Source organism: Sceloporus occidentalis, unplaced genomic scaffold, assembly GCF_023333645.1.
Source record: "Sceloporus occidentalis isolate IW3139 unplaced genomic scaffold, rSceOcc1.0.p SCAF_6, whole genome shotgun sequence".
Lineage (NCBI taxonomy): Eukaryota > Metazoa > Chordata > Lepidosauria > Squamata > Phrynosomatidae > Sceloporus > Sceloporus occidentalis.
In genome coordinates, this window is record NW_028316986.1 from 92,913,677 (window position 1) to 92,936,033 (window position 22,357).

General features: G+C 40.1%; 1 protein-coding gene across 10 annotated transcripts in view; it reads right to left on the reverse strand.

The window, feature by feature from the left end:
* LOC149311111 (A-kinase anchor protein 7-like) overlaps window positions 1-22,357 on the reverse strand; it is a 140,138-nt gene that overhangs the window by 112,356 nt on the left and 5,425 nt on the right. For 8 of the 10 annotated variants that reach the window (XR_016281754.1, XM_089530372.1, XM_089530370.1 and 5 more), the window contains exons 2-4: window positions 17,524-17,661; window positions 15,802-15,947; window positions 2,555-2,691 (exon numbers count right to left, since the gene is read on the reverse strand). Coding sequence is in view for 9 of the 10 variants with exons in the window: in XM_089530372.1 (XP_089386498.1) it covers window positions 2,555-2,691; window positions 15,802-15,947; window positions 17,524-17,661 (421 nt within the window). In the remaining variant the exon portion in view is untranslated. Of the gene's footprint in view, window positions 1-2,554; window positions 2,692-10,445; window positions 11,576-15,801; window positions 15,948-17,523; window positions 17,662-22,357 lie in introns of those variants that run through there. The other 2 variants (XM_089530367.1, XM_089530371.1) reach the window with 1 other exon arrangement.

Here is a 22,357-nt window from a genome sequence, read left to right on the forward strand (position 1 = left end):
TGCTAGGATGTGTGAACTATGTGACAATGCCAGAAACACCTCTAACAGTGTCCTCTGGCTACACAGTGCAAGGCAAAACCAATACCTGTTAGCAAGCTGTTTTCTAAGAAAAATCATTTGCCTTGCTGATTTTCTTATGGAAGAGCCCCTGATAATCTTCTGAGGGATCCCAGGGTTTCCAAGAAAACACTGTTCAAAAAACACTGCTTTAAATGACAGAGATGTTTCTTTGTAAGTCTGGCTGTCACAGGAAACCAAAACTCTCAGAATGAACTGCCTGAAGGGTCAGTTTACAATTCAAAAGTCAGCAACTTTTTTGCCCCTCTATATGACTGTCTTTGGAAAAGAGGTCACATAGAGAAATATCAGGATCAACCAGCTTGAGTGTCGAGATATGCAAGTGCATTTCCTAGGTTTGCAAAATCACAGGTTTGGTTGATATAGCTCAATTCACACTGATATTTCTTTACATGAGCATCCAGGGGGGACTGTATGGAGTACATGGCTGGCTTGCATGTGTAGACTGATGCTAAGGGGACTGGAAAGCAACCCCCCCCCCCAAAAAAAAAAAAAAAAAAAAGCTTAAGCACAGACCTCACATCACAGAATGTAGGCAGTTGCACACCAAATTCACAGCTTCCAAAAAGGAGATCAGGCCAGTCAGACACTGGCTTTCACTGGTTTTGACATGACAGAAAAACAGGCTACTATTAAGAGATGAACTACCCCTTCTTTTTCTCCTTCCAAGCCCTCTTTACTCTCTTCCCTTCTCTCTCCATTTTTTCCTTGTCACTTTCCCTCAGCTTCCATTTCTCACTAGAAAATGCCTTGACAGCTCTTCTGAAAACTAAGCCATCCCCAGAGACTTTCTGTATTAATTGTATGTAGTCAATAGTGAATTTGTAAGTTACAGATCAGCAGGAAAAGCAGAAGCATAAGAGACTCTCACTTCTGCTCTAATGTGTGAATTGGGAAATGCAATCCTCGCTCTTGGTGAGAGGTGAGAGCCTGGGGTCAGCTGGATCTCACATTACAGCAGGAGCCTGACACACAGTATGCTACATCTAATTTATTTTATGATGTACTGCATTTTAATGTGGGTGTCACTACAAAGTCAAGGGCAAAATACTGTAGAAGAAAGAATTAAAAAAATGAAATGTGAACTTGTCATTTGACTTGAAATGCTCAAACAAAAAAGAGGCAAACAAAACTGCTAGTTAATTATCATGGATCATGGTGTGTTAATTTAGGATGCATTCTCTGTTTGGTCCTGTGCTACTGAAAACTTATTTGTAAGATGTCTACTCTTTGTAAATGTTGATAACCCAAAGCATAACATGTGATTCTCAACGTTTTCCATTCCTTTTTTTCTGTCCTATAAAGGCCATCTAAGCTAGTGGAACAATAAATAACCCCAGAAATTAATTATATATTCTGTGAAAAAAAATGCTTTTTCTTTTCTGTCATTGGATGATCCAAACCTTAGTACTGTGGGGAGGAACAATGGTTTCTCACCATTTTCTGCATGCCATACATAATTTCATAAACATGCCTTTCCCTTCATCATTTTTTTTCTAAACTGAAAGGCACAAATACTAGCTTTGCCTTTTAAGGAAGATGGTCCAACCCTCAATTATTTTGTTTGCCTTTCTCTGCACATTTTCCATTTCCAACAATATCCTTTTGGAGATAGGGTGAAAAGAACTATACATAGCATAACAAATTAACTACACAAATAAAGAATAATGTTACAGGCTAACAGCGATGTTTAAGGAGTTAGAAAGATTTATGGATTAATTTGCAAAGCTATCTATTCCAGTGCTCCTTCTCCTCTTTCCTTCTCTCCATCTAGAGAATCTTGAAACCAAGAATGGTATGTGTTAAATGAATCCTCAGCACTGTAATATGCTAAATCCCACTGAGTTCAATAAATCCCAAACATTAAATTTTTTTTACTTAGATGGGCTCTTGCACCACTCTAATGGCAATTCCTGCCTTCTCCTTTTAGCCTCTCCTAGGAAAGATTGGGATAAAGATGTGTTAGAGTGACTGTCAGATTGTTGTTAGTTGTAAGTCCCATTTAGTACAATAGGGTTTATTTTTGAATAGACATACACAAAAAGCTACTCTTATCATCACTCATTTTCCTAATAGTTGCTAATTTAATATGTATGTACGTATGTTGTCATTAACTTTTTCCCAGAAACCTGTTTTATACAAACTGTTCTGTTCCCTACCGTTTCTGCCTCCCCTTCCCCTAGTCTATGAAAACTGTCTTGCTGCACTCTTGGCTGTGTATATCATTGTGTCTCCTCACAAGTAGTGCTTTTAGTCATAGGGAATTCTTCATATAAGACAAAAATATATAACCATACTAACAGAAGTCAATAACATTTGTAGATGTCATAATTACCATTACGGCATCTTAACAGAAGCATATACCATATATTTCTGTTGTGCCTTTTTATCACCCCTTCAGTTAGCATTCTTCTATGTTTGATTCCAAACTATGCAGATTTTTAAACTGCATATGGTTTCAGGATAGCATACTTACTTGTCAACTGCTGTTTCACTCGACAAATGCATCACCAGAAGAGTGACATGCAATGAACCATAATGAACCATCGCTTTGGAAAGCCTGCCATCCTTTTCTATTATTGTATGTTGGAGAGCCTGAATACCATCTGAGATCTGGGAAGACAAACGCATACAAAAACAAAATTGCTCTTTGAAATTACTGCAGTCAACCGCAGACTAAAGAAAGCAATTCACATGTTTCATTTGACAGATACCATATTCAAGTAAAAGGGATTGTGCAAGAATGCAACTAATACTTTTGTACAACCATCATTATATTTCAGTAGAACTGGTATAGGAGACTGGTATAGGAACATTCTTTCTTTTCAAATTTGGTCCAGTGGAAATGTGCTATCATCCCTGTGATTAAGAGATAGTAGTGTGTTGCTTTAAACTTGAAAAATTGTAGGAATTAATAAGTGATGAACAGGGATGTCTTATAGTCCCATCTCAAGCAATGACTGACTGCTGCAAAAATATATCAAATACATACTACTGCGGCAAAGTGAAAGGGGGGAAAAGATCACTAGCAAGAAAAAAATTCTTGTCAGTTTAACTTACACTACAAAATTTACTTTTATCATACACAATAGAAGAAACTTTTTAAAGAGCTTTTAAAACGTTAAAAATGATACAGAATGTAAAATCAGTTTTTGTTGGAAGTCCTTTCTCTGTTTGTGTGGTGTGTTTACCACTTTTAAGTACCTGTACAGGACTTCCCTCTCGCTTGAAAACTGCTATCTGTCTTGTTCTGTTTCACAGTCAAATGCACATAACTGCAATACATCATCCTTAGCTGCAGGTTGTGTGTGTCTCTGTATATAGCAATATGTCTACCTTCAGAAAGTGTAAGTAAAATGCAGCTATCAAGAAAGATCCAAGTATACCCTAGCAAATGGAGACATACTGCCTGAATTGCCTGGGTTATCAGTGTCCATTGTCAAGTTCAAGGTATTGGCCAGATATTGCCTTTAGAAAGCCGACAATGATAGTCCTGTTCTCAGAAATCTCATAGGAAACCTATAACAAGATGCATTTGTTGTGAAGGAATTGAAAAGCAAATTTTTCAGAATACTTAGAAAGGAGGATGGACAGAAAGAAAGACAGAGAATATCACTATTATACAAAATGTATCATTCTGATCCAGATACAAGGCCAAACAATGTATAGACAACACAACATTTGAAGCAAAGGAGGACAGGTTACTTACCTGTCACTGTATTTCTTCAAGTGGCCATTTGTGAATACACACAAATGGGTTATATCTGCAACTGTGCAGAAAGCTCGAAAACATCTGGAATCACTAGGCAAAACTTAGTTTGCAACTTTGGGGCGGTAGCTCCGCCCACCCTTATAAAGCCCCTAGTGTTCCCAATCTTTTCCCAGTTCCATAAAGTACGCCGCATAGCAGTGACAGAAGATCTTTACCAATGAGCAGGACACAAATGAGGGGAGGATGGACAGGATTTGTGTGTATTTGCAGATGACCGCTCAAAGAAATACAGTTTCAGGTAAGCAACCTGTCCTTCTTCATGGTCTCTGCAAATCACACAAATGGATTAGACTGACAAGCTTTGGTCAATGGAGGAGGGAGTGTCATGACATAAATTTGAAAGTTCAAACAAATTGTATTTATTAACAATAAACTCTTGAACTTTGAAAGTGCATTTGTCAGTGTCATTATTCTTAGTTTCAAAAAACACATACAACATGTAATGCATTTGTCAGTGTCATCGTTCTTGGTTTCAACAACATACATAACATGCAATGCAATAAAACTGTTTCAGTGCAAACCCGAAAGCAACACTGCCCTCCCAAAAGCTACGTCCTGTCTGGCTCAGGTGTCCAGCCTATAATGTTTGATATAATGTTTGATAAAAGTTAATGGCTGGGACGAGACAGCAGCTTTACAGACATCCTCCAAAGGCACCCCAGTCAAAAGAGCAGAGGATGTCGCTACCACCCTAGTTGAGTGAGCCTAAACCCAGGCAGGGAGAGTTCTACCTGAGAGTTCATAACACAAGTGGATGGTGCCAGCCACCCATTTCAAAAATCTTTGAGCTGACACAGGAAGTCCCTTCTTGGCCTTCAAGCTGCAACAAAAAGTTTTTCAGAGCACCTTGAACCCAAAGTCCTATCCAGGTAAAAGGCCAGTGCCCTTCTGACATCCATGTGAAGATGGTGCTCAGTATCAGTGGTCAGGTAAGGGGCTAAAGTCCGCAACACAATGTCCTGGTTGACATGAAAGGCCAACATGATCTTCAGAAGGAAGGTAATGTCGGTACAGAGGACCACTTTACCCTTGTGAAACCTAAGATAAGGTTGACCCATCTGCAAGGCACAAAGCTCATTCGCATGGTGGGCAGAGGTGATGTGATGACCACAAGGAAAGCTTTTTTGTAGTATGGTAAAGTCCAGAGTGTGAGCACCCCATTCTTCAAGGGATGCATCCGTGGACAAGGTGGAGGTAGGAAAGGCATCCCGATGCAGACATAGTTGGAATCAAGCCACCAGAGGTATGACATGACCATGGGTCTTGGAACCGTGAACCACTTGGATGAAAGATCATGTATGGGATCGAAGACGGAGAGGTACCAGGTATTTTCTGGAGAAATACACCCATGCACACACGGGTGGACAGTCACAGAGAGTACATTATGGGTGGCTGGACATGGGAGATGATGTGTGCCGGCTGATATGTTGAGTTATGTAAGAAGAAAAGAAGTTTGTGCTGACCAACTGCTTACCAGAATGGAACAGGCTAGCATATATCATGTTTATGACTTTACAATAGATATTAAGTAGATGCAAGACTGATAATAAACAATGTGGTAACCCAGTGATTGACATGTTTACCTATTACCAATTTGTATAAATAAAGGACCCTGGAGATTCATCTTCAGAGCTCATTGCACCATGCTATAACTTTCACTTTATGATTTTGTACCCTTCAGGAGGTACCCAAACAAGGACCCTCTTCAGCCCTACTTACCTCACTTGGCAAAGGCTTCAGGTGCACCCTTGCATTCTACGGAACCCCAGTAAGTATGGGATACTCTATCTCCATAGTTCAGTAAAAGCATACTAAGGAGTTATTTTATTTGTTGCAAAAAAGGGGCCACAAAGTGACCTGATCAGAAATCAACCAGCTGGTCCGGGAGATCGGTCAACAATGTCTGTGGTACCTAGAAGTGGGTTCCTAAAAACAGAGGCATGGGATTAGATTGGGCGGACATTACATATGGAACCAAGAGCACCTATAGAGGCATTACATCTACACTGGGCTAGACCTATATTCTACTGAGGAAACCACCTTTAAATTTCCAATGGACTTTAAAAAGATACCCTCACAGGTTACAGGTCCATTGCCATCTGGTCTTGTTGGTCTCATTTTGCCCTGGTCATCAGCCTCTAAATATGGTATTTTTGTTATCCCTGGGGTAATTTACTCTGATTATCAAGGGGTTATACAGATACAGGTATGAGTTAATTTACCTCAAACACTAACTACAAATATATTGATTCGACAACTTATTCTTTTGTCATATTTTGTTCCAAGTTCAAGTTCCAAAAAAAGAGGAATGGGTGGCTTCAGATCTACGAATTTACAAGTTCAATTGATAGAAAAGGCCATCTCAGCCAAAAGGCCGAGTTGTATTTTTGTGATCAACTATGTTCACAGTTCTTTTAGATACCTGAGCTGACATTACAGTTATTCGTTCCAAGGAGTGGCTGGCCGAGTGGAAAACTGAAACAGTCCCACAAGTGTGGGGGGTTGGAGGAGGTCAGTCTGCTCAACAGAGTAGTAAGTGGCTGTCAGTAGTCTCTCTGCATGGAGCAACTGCATCCATAAAACCATTTGTCATAGATTTACCAATGAATATTTGGGGAAGAGACTTGTTCTGCCAATATATCTCTTGACATATAAAGATAACAATGGCTTTGTCTACGGTATTGCCATTAAAATGGATCCAAACTTCTCCAGATTGGGTTGATCAATGGCCACTCCCTAAAGAGAAGTTAGAAGCTTTAAAAAAATTAGTCCAAGAGCAATTAAATGATGGACATATAGAGCCTACTGTCACAATCACTTTATTTTCCTCTGTTAAGCTCCTTCAGTGACAGCACCCTGGGCCTTTTTATCCCACTTCTGCCACCAATTTATGTCATTTGTAATCACTGTCCTATTTAACTTGTGTTCCTGCCACCTTATTATGACTGCCACTTTTTTCTTAAAATATGTTTTGAACGGATAGTAATGTGGTAAGTATTCAGGTTCCAGACGAGTCTTTCTTGAACAACAAATAAACTTTATTTAAACAACGGTTTGACAATGTTTCACTTGTTCAGTTGGTACATTCGCTTGTTAACAGTTTTACTTTGTTGCATTCAGTTACACGTTGTTACTTTACTTTCTCTTTCTCTAGAGAATATTAGCTACTTTCACTTAAAACTCTAACAATATTGGCATTAGGTTCCCTTGTCTATCCTAGCCAACTAGGCTAACCAGATTTCACAGGATAACCCACTCCAGCAACACTCTCTCTCTCTCTCTCTCTCTCTCTCTCTGAGTTCTGGATTTGTACCGCTAGGGAGCCCCTCACTTTTGAACTCTACCCTTAACCGTCCCTCTCTCTTTCTGGAACCCATACTCCAACTGTCCTATTCTGGACAAAACAGACCCCTCTCTGACCCTGTCACAGAGCTAAGTCGTTTCCTTCCAACTTTAGCGCTCACAGTCCCTAACTTCTGGACTGTCACTCAATAAGACCCTAACTGTCTGAAAACAAAACCCTATCTGACTTGCGACTGTCATTAACAGAATTTTTCTCTTCTTACCAGCCAATATTCTATTGGCTGTCATCAGCCTGGCATAGTCCTGCCTGTTCTTCACACCTACTACCAGTCCTTGGAACACTCCAGTGTTTATCATAAAAAAGAAATCCAGGAAATGGAGGTTGCTGCATGAACCTGAGAGCCGTAAACGAGTGTATTCAACCTATGGGTCCATTACAATGTGGATTACCGAATCCTAACTTAATTCCACATGACTTTCAGATTTTGATTATTGATTTAAAGGATTGTTGTTGTTTTTTACAACCCCATTATATCCATCTGATAAGGAAAAATTTGCATTTATGGTACCAGTCTATAATAACGCACATCCCACTGCCAGATCTCAATGGAAAGTCTTGCCACAAAGAATGTTAAATTCTCCTACCTAGTGTCAGGTTTTTGTCCATAATGCATTACTACTATTTTGAGATTAATATTCTTCATTAATGGTTTATCACTATATGAAATACATTTTGCTAGCTGGGCCAAAATTAGGCCCCTCTCATTTTGCAGATCTGTTGAGTCATTTAGCTAAAGCAGGACTATACATAGCTCCTGAAAAGGTTCAAACACCAGTTCCATACACCTATTTAAGATACCGTATGCTAGTCAGCAAGCATCCCTCAAATTCCTAAGATAACTCCCAAACAGCAATATACATTGACCGAGTTCCAGCAATTGTCAGGAACTTTAAATTGGGCTCAACCTTATTTCAAATTACCAAATGAGAAAATGATGCCATTGTTTGCACTAATGGAGGCAAAACAATCATCAGACCTTATCTTTTTACGACCCAGACATACTCGGCTGTTAACGGAAGTTTTACAAATACTGACTCAACAATTTGTAGACAGAATACCTATCCTTCATTTAGGCATTCACCTGGCGGTGCTTCCCACCTTTAATTCTTCTACAGGGGTGATTTATTTGCCAAAAAATGACTCTTCAACACTTATCCTAGAATGGATTACCCTATCTGCCACGTCGCCAAAAAACATACACCCCTATCATCAAGCTTTGCCGGATCTGATAATAAAAACAAGAAAATGGGTGACACAGCTGATAGGGCAAGACTGTCAATCCATCATTTTGCCAATAACAAATGGGTGGCTGGAATGGGAGATGATGTGTGCCAGCTGATATGCTGAGTTAAGTAAGAAGAAAAGAAGTTCATGCTGACCAACTGCTTACCAGAATGGAACAGACCAGCATATATCATATTTATGACTTTACATATTTATGAATATTACATATTTATGACCTAATAGATATTAAGTACACACAAGGCTGATAATAAACAATGTGGTAGCCCAGTGATTGATATGTTTACCTATTACCAATTTGTATAAAGAACACTGGAGATTCATCTTCAGAGTTCATTGTACCATGCTATGACTCTCACTTTGTCATTTTACACCCTTCATAGGACTGAAACATCCTGAGATGAAGCCTTGCCCACAGGGTGACATTAAGTTGTTGAAGCCATGTGGCCCAAAGCTATTTGGGCAGTCCATGCCTCGATTCGTATGTGCAAGAGCCACTCGCGAACAGCCTGAGAGAGAGATTGAAACCTTTCTGTGGGTAGATAAGCCATGGTCGTCTCAGAGTCAAGAGTTGTCCCGATGAACCTGACTTGTTTCGATGGAGTCGGGTTGGATTTTTGTCTGTTGATCATGAGACCAAGGGACTCCAAGAGAGACATAGCGAACCATATATCCTGAACGAGTCGCTCTCAGGATGGAGCAGTGAAGAGCCAGTTGTTCAAGTAGAGGAAGACTGTGATCCGGCCTTGATGGAGTTACACCATGATTAGGACCATGCACTTGGTGAAGACTCTTGGTGCTGTGGAGAGCCGAAACAGAAGGATCCTGTACTGGAAGATCTCAACCCCAATGGCAAAGGCGAGGAATCTTCTGTGATCTTGCCAGATCCCAATGTAGAAGTAAGCATCTTTGAGATTGAGAGTTGTGAACCAGTGACCTTTCTGCAAGAGTGGCAGAATAGAAGCAAGGGTTGCCATGTGAAAACGGAAATAGACAATAAAGGTGTTCAAATGCCACAAGTCCAAAATGACTCTAAGTCCAGAATCCTTCTTAGGGACAGTAAAATAATGGGAGAAAAAACAGTAGCAGGCCCGAACGGGATATACGTGCTTGATAGCGCCCTTTTGCAATGAAGTGTATGCTTCGTCAAGCAGGGTGACTGAGAGTATGGTGGAAAGGATAGCTCCGATGACTGGGAGCTCTTCGAACTCAAGAGGATAACCCTGCAGACAATGTCCAAGACCCAAGAGTCAGAAGCGACTGAGGCCCAAGTGTTAAGGTAGGGCCTCAGCCTATCCCCCAAAGGGGTAGATATGAAGTGCGCTGTCCCATTTCACAACCTCCTCTTGCCTTGTTGAGCATCTTTTTTCTTGTATCTCTGCCTGTACCATGGCTGAGGCGGTTGGTGGCGGCCAGACAAGGAAGAGGAGAACTGGGAAGGTTGGCACTGTCTGGGCTGGTCCTGTTGATACCGATGTTCCTGTGGCTGAAATGACCTTTGTTGGTACAGGGGGTACCAAGCGCGCTGAGATCCGTACCTACGCCGAGGAGATTGGAACGGAGCCGAAGACATGCCGTGCTTCTTGGCAGCCGTCTTCATCCGGTACTGAAAACTGAGCTTCTCATCTGTCTCTTTATTAAAGAGACCAGAATCATCAAAGGGCATATTCTCAATTGTGGACCGAGCATGAGGGCTCAGGTCTAAGCAACGCAGCCAAGCATGCCTCCGAAGGGCCACTGAACCCGATAAAATTTTGGAAGCACAGTCTGTAGAATGGCGTGCTGAGATGATCTGTTGGCCACCAATTGAATGAGCTTCAGATTGGATGGCCAAGGCCAATTTTCTCTTGTCATCTGGCATCTCATCTAGGAGGGGCTCCATGCGTTCCATGAGGTGCTGAACATAGGCTCCCATATACGCCGCATAATTGGCCACCTTAAGGTCGAGCACTGCTGAAGCATAGAACTTCCTTGCCATCCCATCGATCTTCTTACTCTCCTTGTCGGATGGGGAAGAAGACGTTCTGGAAGTGAAGGACAGCTGCGACCCCTCTACGATGGCAGAGCCAATTCGGGCCTGAGGGAGCAATCCGGTACAGGCTTTCGATCTTCCATGAAGTCGAAGCGACTGTAGCCGGAGTTGACCAGGACCGCTTGGCAATGCTCTCCAATGATGGAAGGTAGCCAATGGAAGGAGGCGTCGGTAACGTGTCATAGAACCTGCGCTCAATCGAGTCCAACGCATCATAATGTGTATGGGTGACCTCTATCTCAAGAGCTTTCGCCATCAGGGTAATGCAATCGGTGAAGGATCTGACATCATCTGTTTGGAAAGGAGGATCCAGTTCTACCAGATGCTCAGGTGATGGAGATTGTTCAGCATCAGAATCAGGGGTTGGGGAGCACGATTCCCTCTGAGATTGATCTGATTCAGGAGAGTCCTCAGGGGTTCTTGGCAGAGGTCTATCGTAGAGGGACTGACGGCAAGGTGGTACCGGTGGCAATGTCAAGGTAGAGGCCCTGATGACTTGGGCCTTCGTAGAAGCAGGAGACAAGGGCCTTTGAGACAGGAGATTCTGGCGAAGGTCGTCAGGATCCACTGGTAGAAGGTACCTCCCAGAAACATAGTCATACACCAAGTCAGGATACTGCTGGAGAAGATCCTCATGGAAAGAGGCCTTGACATTGACACTGGCAACCTCTTCAGCCTTGGTCCTGAGACTGGCCCCATCTTGTCGGAGTGGAGGAACAGGAGCCCGTAGGATAACCTCTCCTGCTTGGTCTGACAGGTGAGGAGTCAATGCTAGAGGATCTGTGTCCCGAACCTCTCCTTCTGACTCGGAACTGGTATCTAGACAGACGATCTGAGAGGTATCAAAGGGAATCTGAACAGCTGACACAGTTGGGGTCGGGACCAATGCTTCGGGGTCAGTACCCAAGGTAGCAGATGGGGCCGGGGTCAAAACTGAAGGCTCTTTACAGCTCGATTTAGTAGTGGACGAGGCAGGGTGGGTCCATTTTGAAGCCAGTCGGTCAGAAGACTTATCTCTCTTGGAATGAAAGGACTTGTCTTTGGAATGCTTCCATTTGGAAGTCTTCCTAGGGTCATCACTCCGTTCCTGGAAAACAGAGAGAATGGTCAAACAGTCCTATGGTCAATTGATCAGTCAACAATATCCAAGCGAATTTCCAGAGAGAATGGTCAAAAACAAGCCGTTTAGGTCAAAATCGAAAGTACAAGTGATTCACCAACAAAGTTCCTTTGAGTTGCTAGCGTGGCGGATGAAAGAAACTGGGAAAAGAGTGGCACACTAGGGGCTTTATAAGGGTAGGCGCAGCTACCGCCCAAAAGTTGCAAACTAGGTTTTGCCTAGTGATTCCAGAGGTTTCCAAGCTTTCTGCACAGGTGCAGATATAAGCCATTCGTGTGATTCGCAGAGACCACGAAGAAGAAGGACCAAAATCTTTGCTCGCACTGTAAAAAAAGATGCATTTTCCCATCAAGCCTTTTGAGTTTCTCTTAACACATAAGTGGTATACTTTTTTTTATAAGAACTCAACTGATCTAATACAAACACTATTATACACAATAGTCTGAATCAGTTTTAAATTACTGTACTAAGAGTTATTTTTTACACCACAGTGCATCATTCTATCAATTAAAATGATTAGCACCTCCAACAAGTGAACATTGCCTCATTAAGTAAAACTTGCTTAAAAGGTAAAATAGGCAGGAGTCCCTAAGAGTAGGCTGAAATACTGATGGATGACATCTGCCTCATATGCTATTTTTGGGGGGAGCTTTTGCTGTGTTCGTTACAGTGGAACATATGCAGTGTATACTGAATTTCTTGTTCTGTATACTCCAATATGATGTATTTCTATTACAGTATTAATCATACAGTATTTCACCCAGTGAGGTATAGTGGTTTAAGTGTTTGACTAGGACTTTAGGAAACCAGGGTTTGAATCCCGACTCAGTCTGAGAAACCCAATGGGTTATTTAGGCAAGTCACATCTTCTCAGATTTAATAAGACTATGGCAAACCTTCTCTGAATAAGAGGTGACATACCTGATCAGTATTCACACAGCCATCTCGTAAATTATTGCTGTTGTTGCTGTGTGCCTCCAAATCATTTTTGATTTATGGTGACCCTAACATGAAGCTATCATAATTTTTTTGGCAAATTTCTTCAGAGGCAGCTTGTCATTGCCATCCTCTTAGGCTAAGAGTATGTGACTTTCCCAAGGTCATTCAGTGGGTTTTTAGCTCAAGCTGGGAACTGTACCCTGATCTCTGGTATCACAGTCCAATGCTCAAACCACTACACCATGCTGGCTCTCTGCCAGTAAACAGGCAGATGAGCAAAGACATGCTTTAAATTATGGTCAGTCATGTCTTCTGTGTAGAGAAGCAAAGCAAGAAAAATGGCTACAAAGTTAATTAAACTATATAATTATTGACAATTAAAGAAATTACAGTTGATTTATTATTTTGAATGAGAAATGAGAAATTTCTTGAACCAAACTAAGCAAATCCAACCTTTATTTTTATCCATCAGATATTACAATCCAATTAAAAGGACTGATCTAATTTATTTTTAAAACATGTAGATAGGTATTATTAAAAAAAAACCAGATAACTATTTTTAGAAGATTTTCTTTTAACTGAAAGCAAAAGCCCCAACAACCTTTGACTCTGAGTTGTACAAGACAAGATCCATACATGCAGTTATGTTTTGTGTTTTTAAATTTGAAGCATATAATCACAAATTGCTCTGGATGTCATAGTAAACCATGGTTTCTCAGGAGAGGAATGAGCAACAATGAGGTTCAGGTCTGTGTATTTCTCCCAATCCCTTCCTTACCCTCTGCCCACAAAGAGATAAGAAACTTTGCAGTGTGTTTTTAATTCACTTCACCTAATCATTTTATTTCAGCTAAGAAATTATGGTTAATTTTAACTATGGATTTCTTAATTATGGTTTGTAACTATGAAAGAACTAGACAAGACCCTGAAGTGTTAAGCTATATCATTGAATACAGTGAGCCCTCCATATCCACAGATTCTTTTTCCACTGATTCAACCATCAACTGTTTGAAAGTATTTGTGTGTGTGTGTGTGTGTGTGTGTGTGTGTGTACTCTTGTTATACGCTGGGGTTTGGTTCCAAGATCCCCTGTGAATAACAAAATTCATGGATGCCCAAGACCCATTAAATATAATGACATAGCAAAATGGTGTCCCTTATAAAAAATGGAAAATCAAGGTTTGATATGTGAAATTTATACTTTTTTGAACATTTTCAAACCATGGATGCTTGAATCCGTGTATAAGAAATATGTGTATAAGAAGGGCTGACTGTGTGTGTGTGTGTGTGTGTGTGTGTATTCCCAAAGCAAACCTTGATTTTGCCATTTTATATAAGAGGCACCATTTTACCATCGTATTTAATGGGACTTGAGCAAGCATCCACAGATTTTGGTACCCATTAGCGATCCTGGAACCAAGTCCCAGAAGATATCAAGGTCCCACTGTACTAACTTTAGGATTGTACATGCCACTGTATTTCCAATTTCTTTGTATGGCTGTGTAAGCTGGATAGTGAAAAAAGTTGAAAATAAACTAATTTGAAATGTGGTGCTGGAGAAGAGTTCTATGGATACTGTGGACTGCTAAAAAGACATAAAACACAATGGCATAATAAAATGGTGTCCCTTATATTGAAAGCCAAAATCATGGTTTGCTTTTGGGAATTTATATACAGTTGGCCCTCTACATTTGTGGCTTGGACCCTCGCAATTTTGATTATTCATGAGGTCAAAGCCATGTGCACACACACTTCTCTGCCCTCCCAGGCTTTCCCCCTTGTGGGGGGGGGAGCCCAGGAGGAAAAGGCCGGGAAGGGTACGTGCACCAACCCTGCCCCTTTCCGGTAGGAATAGATGCCTTCCCAAGGCAACTATCCCACTAGGAGAAGGGTGAGGGGAATAGACTACAAGGGGTGTCCAAAAAGATAAGGGAGTACTGAACACCAGATAAAACAGTTTAGATCAACAAAACTGCAGCATTACAGGATCAAACTATCCTCCTCAGTTCATCACCAGGTTTCAGAGAAACAAGAACCCTTTTGACATGAAACAATTACAGCATTTTGGTTCTACTTTAATTGCTATGTTTCCACCTTATAGGTTTGCAGTTTACAGTTGTGAAATCCTTTTGATGGCCAGCTTTCCCTCAACTCTCCTCCCCTTTTCTAGAGCTTGGAAACATAATTTTTAGACTGTAACTTCCAGAATTTCTCCTCCAACATAACTTTTCCATGCCTTGCCCTGTCATGCCCTTTTTCTCTTCTAACAGTTGCTAAGTAGAATAGGCCAAACATTCTAGAAAGTGTGTGATTCTTCCATCAAGAATGCCATATGAGAATAACACAATATGAATGTTTGTGTTTAAAGCTAAGCAATGATGGCATGATAGCTTTGAGCAATGGACTATAGCTATGAAGATCAGTGTTTGATTCCCTGCTCAGCCATGGAAATCCACTGGGGTAACCTTAGGCAAATCACACACTCAGCCCTAGAAATCCCCATTATAGGTTTGCCTTAGGGTCGCCATAAGTCAGAAATGACCTGAAGGCATACAATGACAACAACAACAATGATAGTAGTGATGATATCAATCAAAATATTTATATCCTGCTCCCTTGGTATCCCAGGATCTCAGGGTACCATACAATAAAATAAATCTGAGCAGATGAAAACAATTTACAACAAGAATAATAATTGCATATTAAACCTTTTTAACAGTTAAAAACAAGAAAACTTACAAACCAGTTTCCACCAGAGCTGTGGGATCAGATTTGCTGAATCAGAAACTATTTTGGGTGGAGTTCAAATTAGCAGAAATATATCAACTTCAACTTCAGTTTCAAATTAAAACCTTATTATATTATAACAATATTTGGTAAATATATTTTATATTCATATTTTATACTTAATCAAATATATTTTATGTTCTATCAGTCTAAGTAGCATGATATTCATGTGGTGGTGAAGAAATGCCTCAATCTATCATTTTATTAGTCAGAGTCAGGCAGTAGATATATATCGAAATTAGAGTCAGAGTCAAAGGTTTGGTGTACCTACTCCACAGCCCCGGTTTAAACAGTTTTAAACAACGCAAAAGCATAACACAACTGCAGATTTGGATAAAATTAACTGGGCCTAAAGACTTTAACAAAAAACCATATTCTAACCTGACACCAAAAAGATACCAGTGTTGGTGCCAGTCTGGCCACACAATACTGTATCATTAAAAAAGGAGAATAAAAAATAAGGTTACCTGTGGATTTATAATTGGAATTGAAATGAAATAATTTGGCCGGTCTTGATTTTTCTTTTTCTTCTTTATTAAATTGTCTTCTTCATTCTCTCTTCCAGTAGTTCTCTTCCTCTTCTTTTTAATATTTGCTTTAGTTCTGCTTGTGGCTGTATGGAAAACATAATTATTATAATGTGTACACACAGGAAGAATAATGTATACCTATTGTTAAATATTAAACTAAAAGGCACTTCAGACATAACGTGATGGATCTAAACTTTCCCTTCAATCAATGGAAGGCTCCTTCTGCTCAGAGGGAATGGGTATCAAGTGAAGGTGTTCTACTGAAGCAAGAGGATGGCATGGTGATTTTGTCCAGTTCTGCTCATGGCATCATCTCTCATGCCACTTCAGAGGGTTTCTTAAACCTTCAGAATCATGTGGGATGAGCTGCTGGCAGCTGCTTGAAGATGGGGAAATCAAGAAAATTACTACCTTGCTTCTTTCTCCAGCATTAGTAAAGCTCTGAAGACTGCAAATATGGATACAACCTATTATATCATCATCATCATCATCATCATCATCATCATCATCATCATCATCATGTAAAATAGGAATACATGTCTGAGATAGAGCCAGCATGGTGTAGTGGTCTGAATGCTAGACTAGGACTCTGGGAGACCAGGGTTCGAATCCCTGCTCAGCCATGGAAACCCACTAGGTGATCTTGGGAAAGTGACACTCTCTCAGCTTTAGGGAGAGGCAAAGGCAACCCCCCTCTGAACAAATTCTACCATAAATTGCCATAAGCTGGAAATGACTTGAAGACACAGAGCAACAAATGGCTAAGATCCTGTATCGTATGACATAACTATGATGATAGAACTGCCAACTTAGGTACTGGGGAATGACTTCTGCAGTGCCATATTGGTCATGGGGCACACTGAGAACAGACAGCTGAAGGGTTCCCCCATAGGTGTTTCTCCAAATACATCCTGTGACTGGGAGAGCACTGTAGACTTTGGGCTGTACAGGCTGGCAATAAGCGGCGGCTTGGAGGCATAGTGGGGCGTGGTGTTTGGACGACACACGTCCTAATGCCACCCCCAAGCCAGCATCAGGCTACCTGCCTGACCACACAGTGGGCAGTGTTACAGTCTTTAAACAGAAGCTGGATGGCCATTTGTCGGGGATGCTTTGATTTGGATTTCCTGCATGGCATAGGGTTGGACTGGATGGCCCTTGCCGTCTCTTCCAAGTCTATGATTTTATGATTCATTACTAAACCTGAAGTGGACTGCCAACATACTTATGGAGGTTTCTTCTGGCTTTAATTAGTCATATTTCCCCAAACCACCCAGCAATAATCAGCCCTTTAATTAGTTGTTCTGTATCTGCTACTCAAGCAATTCCTTACCTGCTTGTACATGTTAATTGTATGTTTCATCTGTATTATTTTTGTGCATTTCCAAAAAGATGAAGCACTAGAAACCAGAGAGCTTATATTTCATAGACTATCTTCAATGATGAAACTGGAATCCAAATACAGTTGGAAACCAAACACATTTTTGTGGTCTGAGGATGCAAACATTTGTAGATTTGAGGAGAAGGACAGGTCAACAGCTACAACATTGCTATTTGTTACTGCAAAGATCAGGGTACATTATCTGAAAAAATCTGGCTCCAATTAAATGTGCTTATTTTATCTCAAAGAACTGAAACTGGACAAGTGGCCATACTTACTGCTAAATTCCTCCTCAATATCTGCTTCTGCAAATGGCATTTCCATTATCAAACTTCCACAGGAATCATCAAGACAGTCTGATTCCTTTCTCCATTTTTTTCTTTGCTTTTTCTTCTGCTCCACAATTTGCTTTCCATCTGGAATACATTTGAAACAATGAATTGGGTTTCAGATTTCAAGGCCAATGAAATCACGACCAATAAAACCCTGTTCCAGATTCACAGCTCACAACAAGGCACTTTTTCAAGCACAACATCAGAGCCACTCACAAACCAACTGATTATTCCTCCATATTGCAGTTTAAGGTTTCATTCTTAGCATTCAATATGTTTCACTAATAGTCCCAAAATACATCGTGTTTTGACTCCCCATTTGAAAAACAAGAATTATGTTGACTCAGCTCCTTCACAAGGATCTCTTCTGCAAAGCTGAGAATCATTACATTTCTGCTCTAATTTTTAAGCCTCTTCACCGCGGTAAGCCTGTCTCACTCCTCCAGATATGGCTAAGTAACTTATAACCTGTATTTTACTGGGTTGAGGGGTGGGGTTCCTTCATCCATATATGTGGACCTACCTTACATTATTGCTCATCTTATTACTGTTATTGAAATTAAAATATTATCTTCTCTGACTTGCCTCTACTGAGTAATTTCTCAACCATAACTGCAGTAAAGTACAGTAGTTACAACACTGAGACATTTTATGCAAACCTGTCTAGTTAACAAAGTTGTGCCATTATGGGGCATTTCTAAACACTAACCAAAATATTCTCAGCTTTGGTATTCTCAGCCATGGCTACTGTTTCCCTTTCAGACAAAAAGAACATGTGAGTTCCCCTCACCCCATCCCTCCATTTATTCAAATGTAATCGTTGCTGACCTTGAAGATTGTTCAGAAACATCAGATGGTTTCAGCAACCAGTTTATTGATAGGTTACAGTTAGCTTGTACCAAATTCATCAGGTTTTTTTTTAAATCACTCTCCTTTCCATTTGTTTCTAGATACAAAACAAGCTGGTGGTCCTGAATAATGCCCTATGTAGCTTGGAACCCACTCAGATCTTCATGAGCCCTTTTTTCAAGTTCTACTACATTCAAAGATGAGATAAATGGTATCACAAAATACACTTTTTGGGTGGAGGCATCATGTTGGAAAAGCGGTATATAAATAAAGCTTTTATTATATTATTTTTATTATTAAATGAAGAATACTCGTAGGAATACAGGAAACTGTTTAATACCAAGTTAAACTATTTGTCCATCTAGTTCAGTATTGGCTATGTCTGGCCATTTCAGTCAGAAGATGCCAGGAATTGAAAGTGAGACCCTTTGTAGGAAAAGCATGTCCTCTGCCATTTACCCATTACCCTTCTCACAGACACTAGCCAATGCCTACTCAATGACCTTTTCATTGTCAGTGAATACAGTGCGAGTCTCTTGTTCTTTAACAGATGACAAATGGTACTCTTGCTTTCACTTTTTAACTTTTGTTCATACTGCTCTCTGGCTTTAGCTTTTACTGTTGATTGTTATTATTGCTTTTGTCCTCTGTCTTTGAAACCTTTAACCTGGCAGCTGATAAAGTATGTGAAGCTCTCTTCTAAAGGTTGTCTGCACTATTGATTTGGTATAAATTAGTATTCAACTGTGATAGTAAGGTGAAAAATAAATAACACATCATTTTTCAGCTCATACAGTATCCTGTATTTGTAGTAAGCTACTAGGCTAGCATATACAATGAAAAGACAGGACTCATTAAAAAAGACAATAATGCTTGGTATGGCAGTAGGAAAAGAGGAAAATTGAGTCTATCCACCACTTTCCAGGGGGATAGACTCAATCAAGGAAGCCACAGCCCTGAACTTGCAAGGCTTGAGCAGGACTGTTGATGACAGGGTGTCTTGGAGTTCTCTCATTCATTGGACCACTTAAGTTAAAGTCAACTTGATGATAATTAACAACAAACCAGACCAGCAAAAAAATAAAACAGGTTTACTTATTACACTCTTCAGTGTAGACTGATATACTAAAAACATTTACTAGACTTATACTACAATCCTATGCACTTTAAAATATGACAGCCAGTGTAGTGTAGTGGTTTGAGCGCTGTATTACGACTCTAAAGATCAGTGTTCAAGTTCCCACTCAGCCCTGGAAACAATCTGGGTGACACTGGGTGAGTCACACACTCTCAGCCTCTGAAAGCCCCGTGATGGGTTTGCCTTACGGTCACCATAAGTCAGAAATGACATGAAGGCACACAACAAAAACATTATTTAACTACATACCTTCCTTCACAGATTTGTTTCATCATTCAGGGACATTTTTGTTAATGAAATCAATTATAACGTTAGAAACAAAAAAGTAATAGGATTTGGTTGTGATTTTCATGCAATTTAGGAACAGTTTGAAGAATTTAGTTGAACACTAAGTACTACTGTACTAGCACTGGAAGCCAAGTTTGGAAGATAATCAAAAAGATGAAATTGGATAGTTAAAGATGTAAATGTAAATTCTGTAAATAGATAATGATTGTTATATACTGTGTTGGTTTATTTTTTAAATGTTTAAATTTAAAAAAAAATTGAAAAAGTACAGCATTTCATCTGACTCCTTAAAGGAACAAAGAATTGTGAACATAAAGAGACAGCTACTGTCTCAAGGGAAAAGAGCAGTACACAAGGAGGAGTTTCTTATCAAGATGTCAGTGTATCAGAGAATGTCTCATTACTAAATAATAGGCAGTTTTCAGAGTTACACGGTCAAGTTCAGGTACTCCAAATTCCACCCAAGGGATGAAATTAGGCAACAAACTGGCCTATTGTATTCTTGTGGGATATAAAAAACAAAAACAAAACACCACTTGATAAAGTGTAAAAAGAACAACCCCTTACTTGCTGCAAAATATTAGTGTCCCTTATAGTGTCTCTTGGATACCGCAACCCTGGTACTACGAAAGATAAGTCACCTGATTATGTGCTAATTGGCTTCAGTGTAAAGCTGCAAGGGAGGGATAACAAGGTAGCTGTTATCTGATCCTTGAGGCTGTACAGGAACTATTATGACTGTAAGCTGCTTATTGATTAAGAAGATATTTCTCTGGTGTGAGAAGCTGACCTGGACTCTCCAGTGAGCTTGCTCTCCATGCAGTAGTAGAGTGCACTTTTAGAGCTATTTCTCACACACAAGCCTCATAGGAATTAGCATGTGTCTGGGGAGTTAGGGTGAGACATCTACTATCCTACCTTTTCCATACAAAAACCTCTGCAGAATTCTGCTTGCTTTAGAACAGTGGTCCCCAAACTGTGCTCTTTAAGGAATTTTGGACTTCAGCTCCCAGAATCCCAAACTACTGGCCACATTGGCTGAGGCTTCTGGGAGTTGAAGTCCAAAATCTCTTAAAGGGCACAGTTTGGGGACCACTGCTTTTGAATAATGGCATGACTACAAATTTGTTTCCTGCTGTATAGGCAAAGGCCCCGCATGCATGAATGCCATCATAATACCTATATGATAGAAATGGTGATTATGTTTCCTCACCATATTTGTTCGGAATAGTTATATGCTGCTTTTCAAGAAAAAGGGAGTCCTGGTGACGCAGTGGTTAAATGCTGGTATTGCAGCCACAAGGTTGTGAGTTCAATCCCAGAAGGCTCCAAGATCCATTCAACCTTCCATCCTTTTGTAGGTCAGTAAAATGAGTACCCAGATTGTTGGGGGCAATTGGCTTACACATTATAAACCACTTAGAGTGCTCAGTTCACGGATAAGTGGTATAGAAATGTACATGCTATTGCTATTGCTTTAAGCAAAAGGCCTTGAAGTAATTTACTCAGTAAAAATGTGGCTAAAACATGCATTTCAATAGCTATTTTTAGTCTCAGCAGCAGCACGTTTTTTCACTCTTGGGCATGCAGCTTTTCCACTCCTTATCAAATACAAAGATCTCTACTTTATTATCTGTACAGGTTCTGATTGCCTTCAAGAGCCATACATCCCGGGACAGGGGGGCTTAAGTTTCCCTCACACTAGGTTAGAGGGTTGTGCTCCTCCCCTAATGATCTGGCAAAATTAGACTTCTATGTAGTTTAGAGTTCTCTTGAAGTATCAATCAGAAGTGCACTTAATAATCAAGCATTAAAACAACTATTTTCCTTGTGCCTTTTCAGGAATAACAAAAGCTCAAGAATCCTATCCTTTGCACACTTATTTTGGAGTATCTAAGTACTCAGTATGGGAGTTTCCAAATATTTGGTTAGTATGCACACAGAATCCATGGAGGGCACTTCTAAGTACTGTATACAATGTACTTGCAAGAATCTTAATATTTAAAGATATTTCAGTGATAAGGGGTGTGAATAGTAATTTGCCCTCCCTCTACAATTATGTGAATGTAGGTAAAATGTATAACAACTTTTCTGCCAATGTTGACCCCCCCCCCTTCTTAAAACCAGATCTGGCATCCCTATCAAGAACTGTTCCACCCAATCCAAATTTGATCAAAATCAAATTTGAAGTGGGTCAATTAATAACCAGGCTTGCTTCTGCCATAGAATTACTTGCTAATTAGCTTACTTGCTGTTCACCGCTATGATCTTTGGAATAGCGGTATATAAATAAAACAAATTATATTATTATTATTATTATTATTATTATTATTATTATTATTAGAGAGCTAATTGGATAGCATGAAGAATCCTTGCAGAAGGGTTTTGATGTGTTACTGTTTGATGGCATTCTAAGCAAAATACCTTCTCTGGCTGTTCAAATCTAATAACTGTCTATGGAACAATATCAGGCACTGCTTGTTACAACCATACAGGCATCAAATA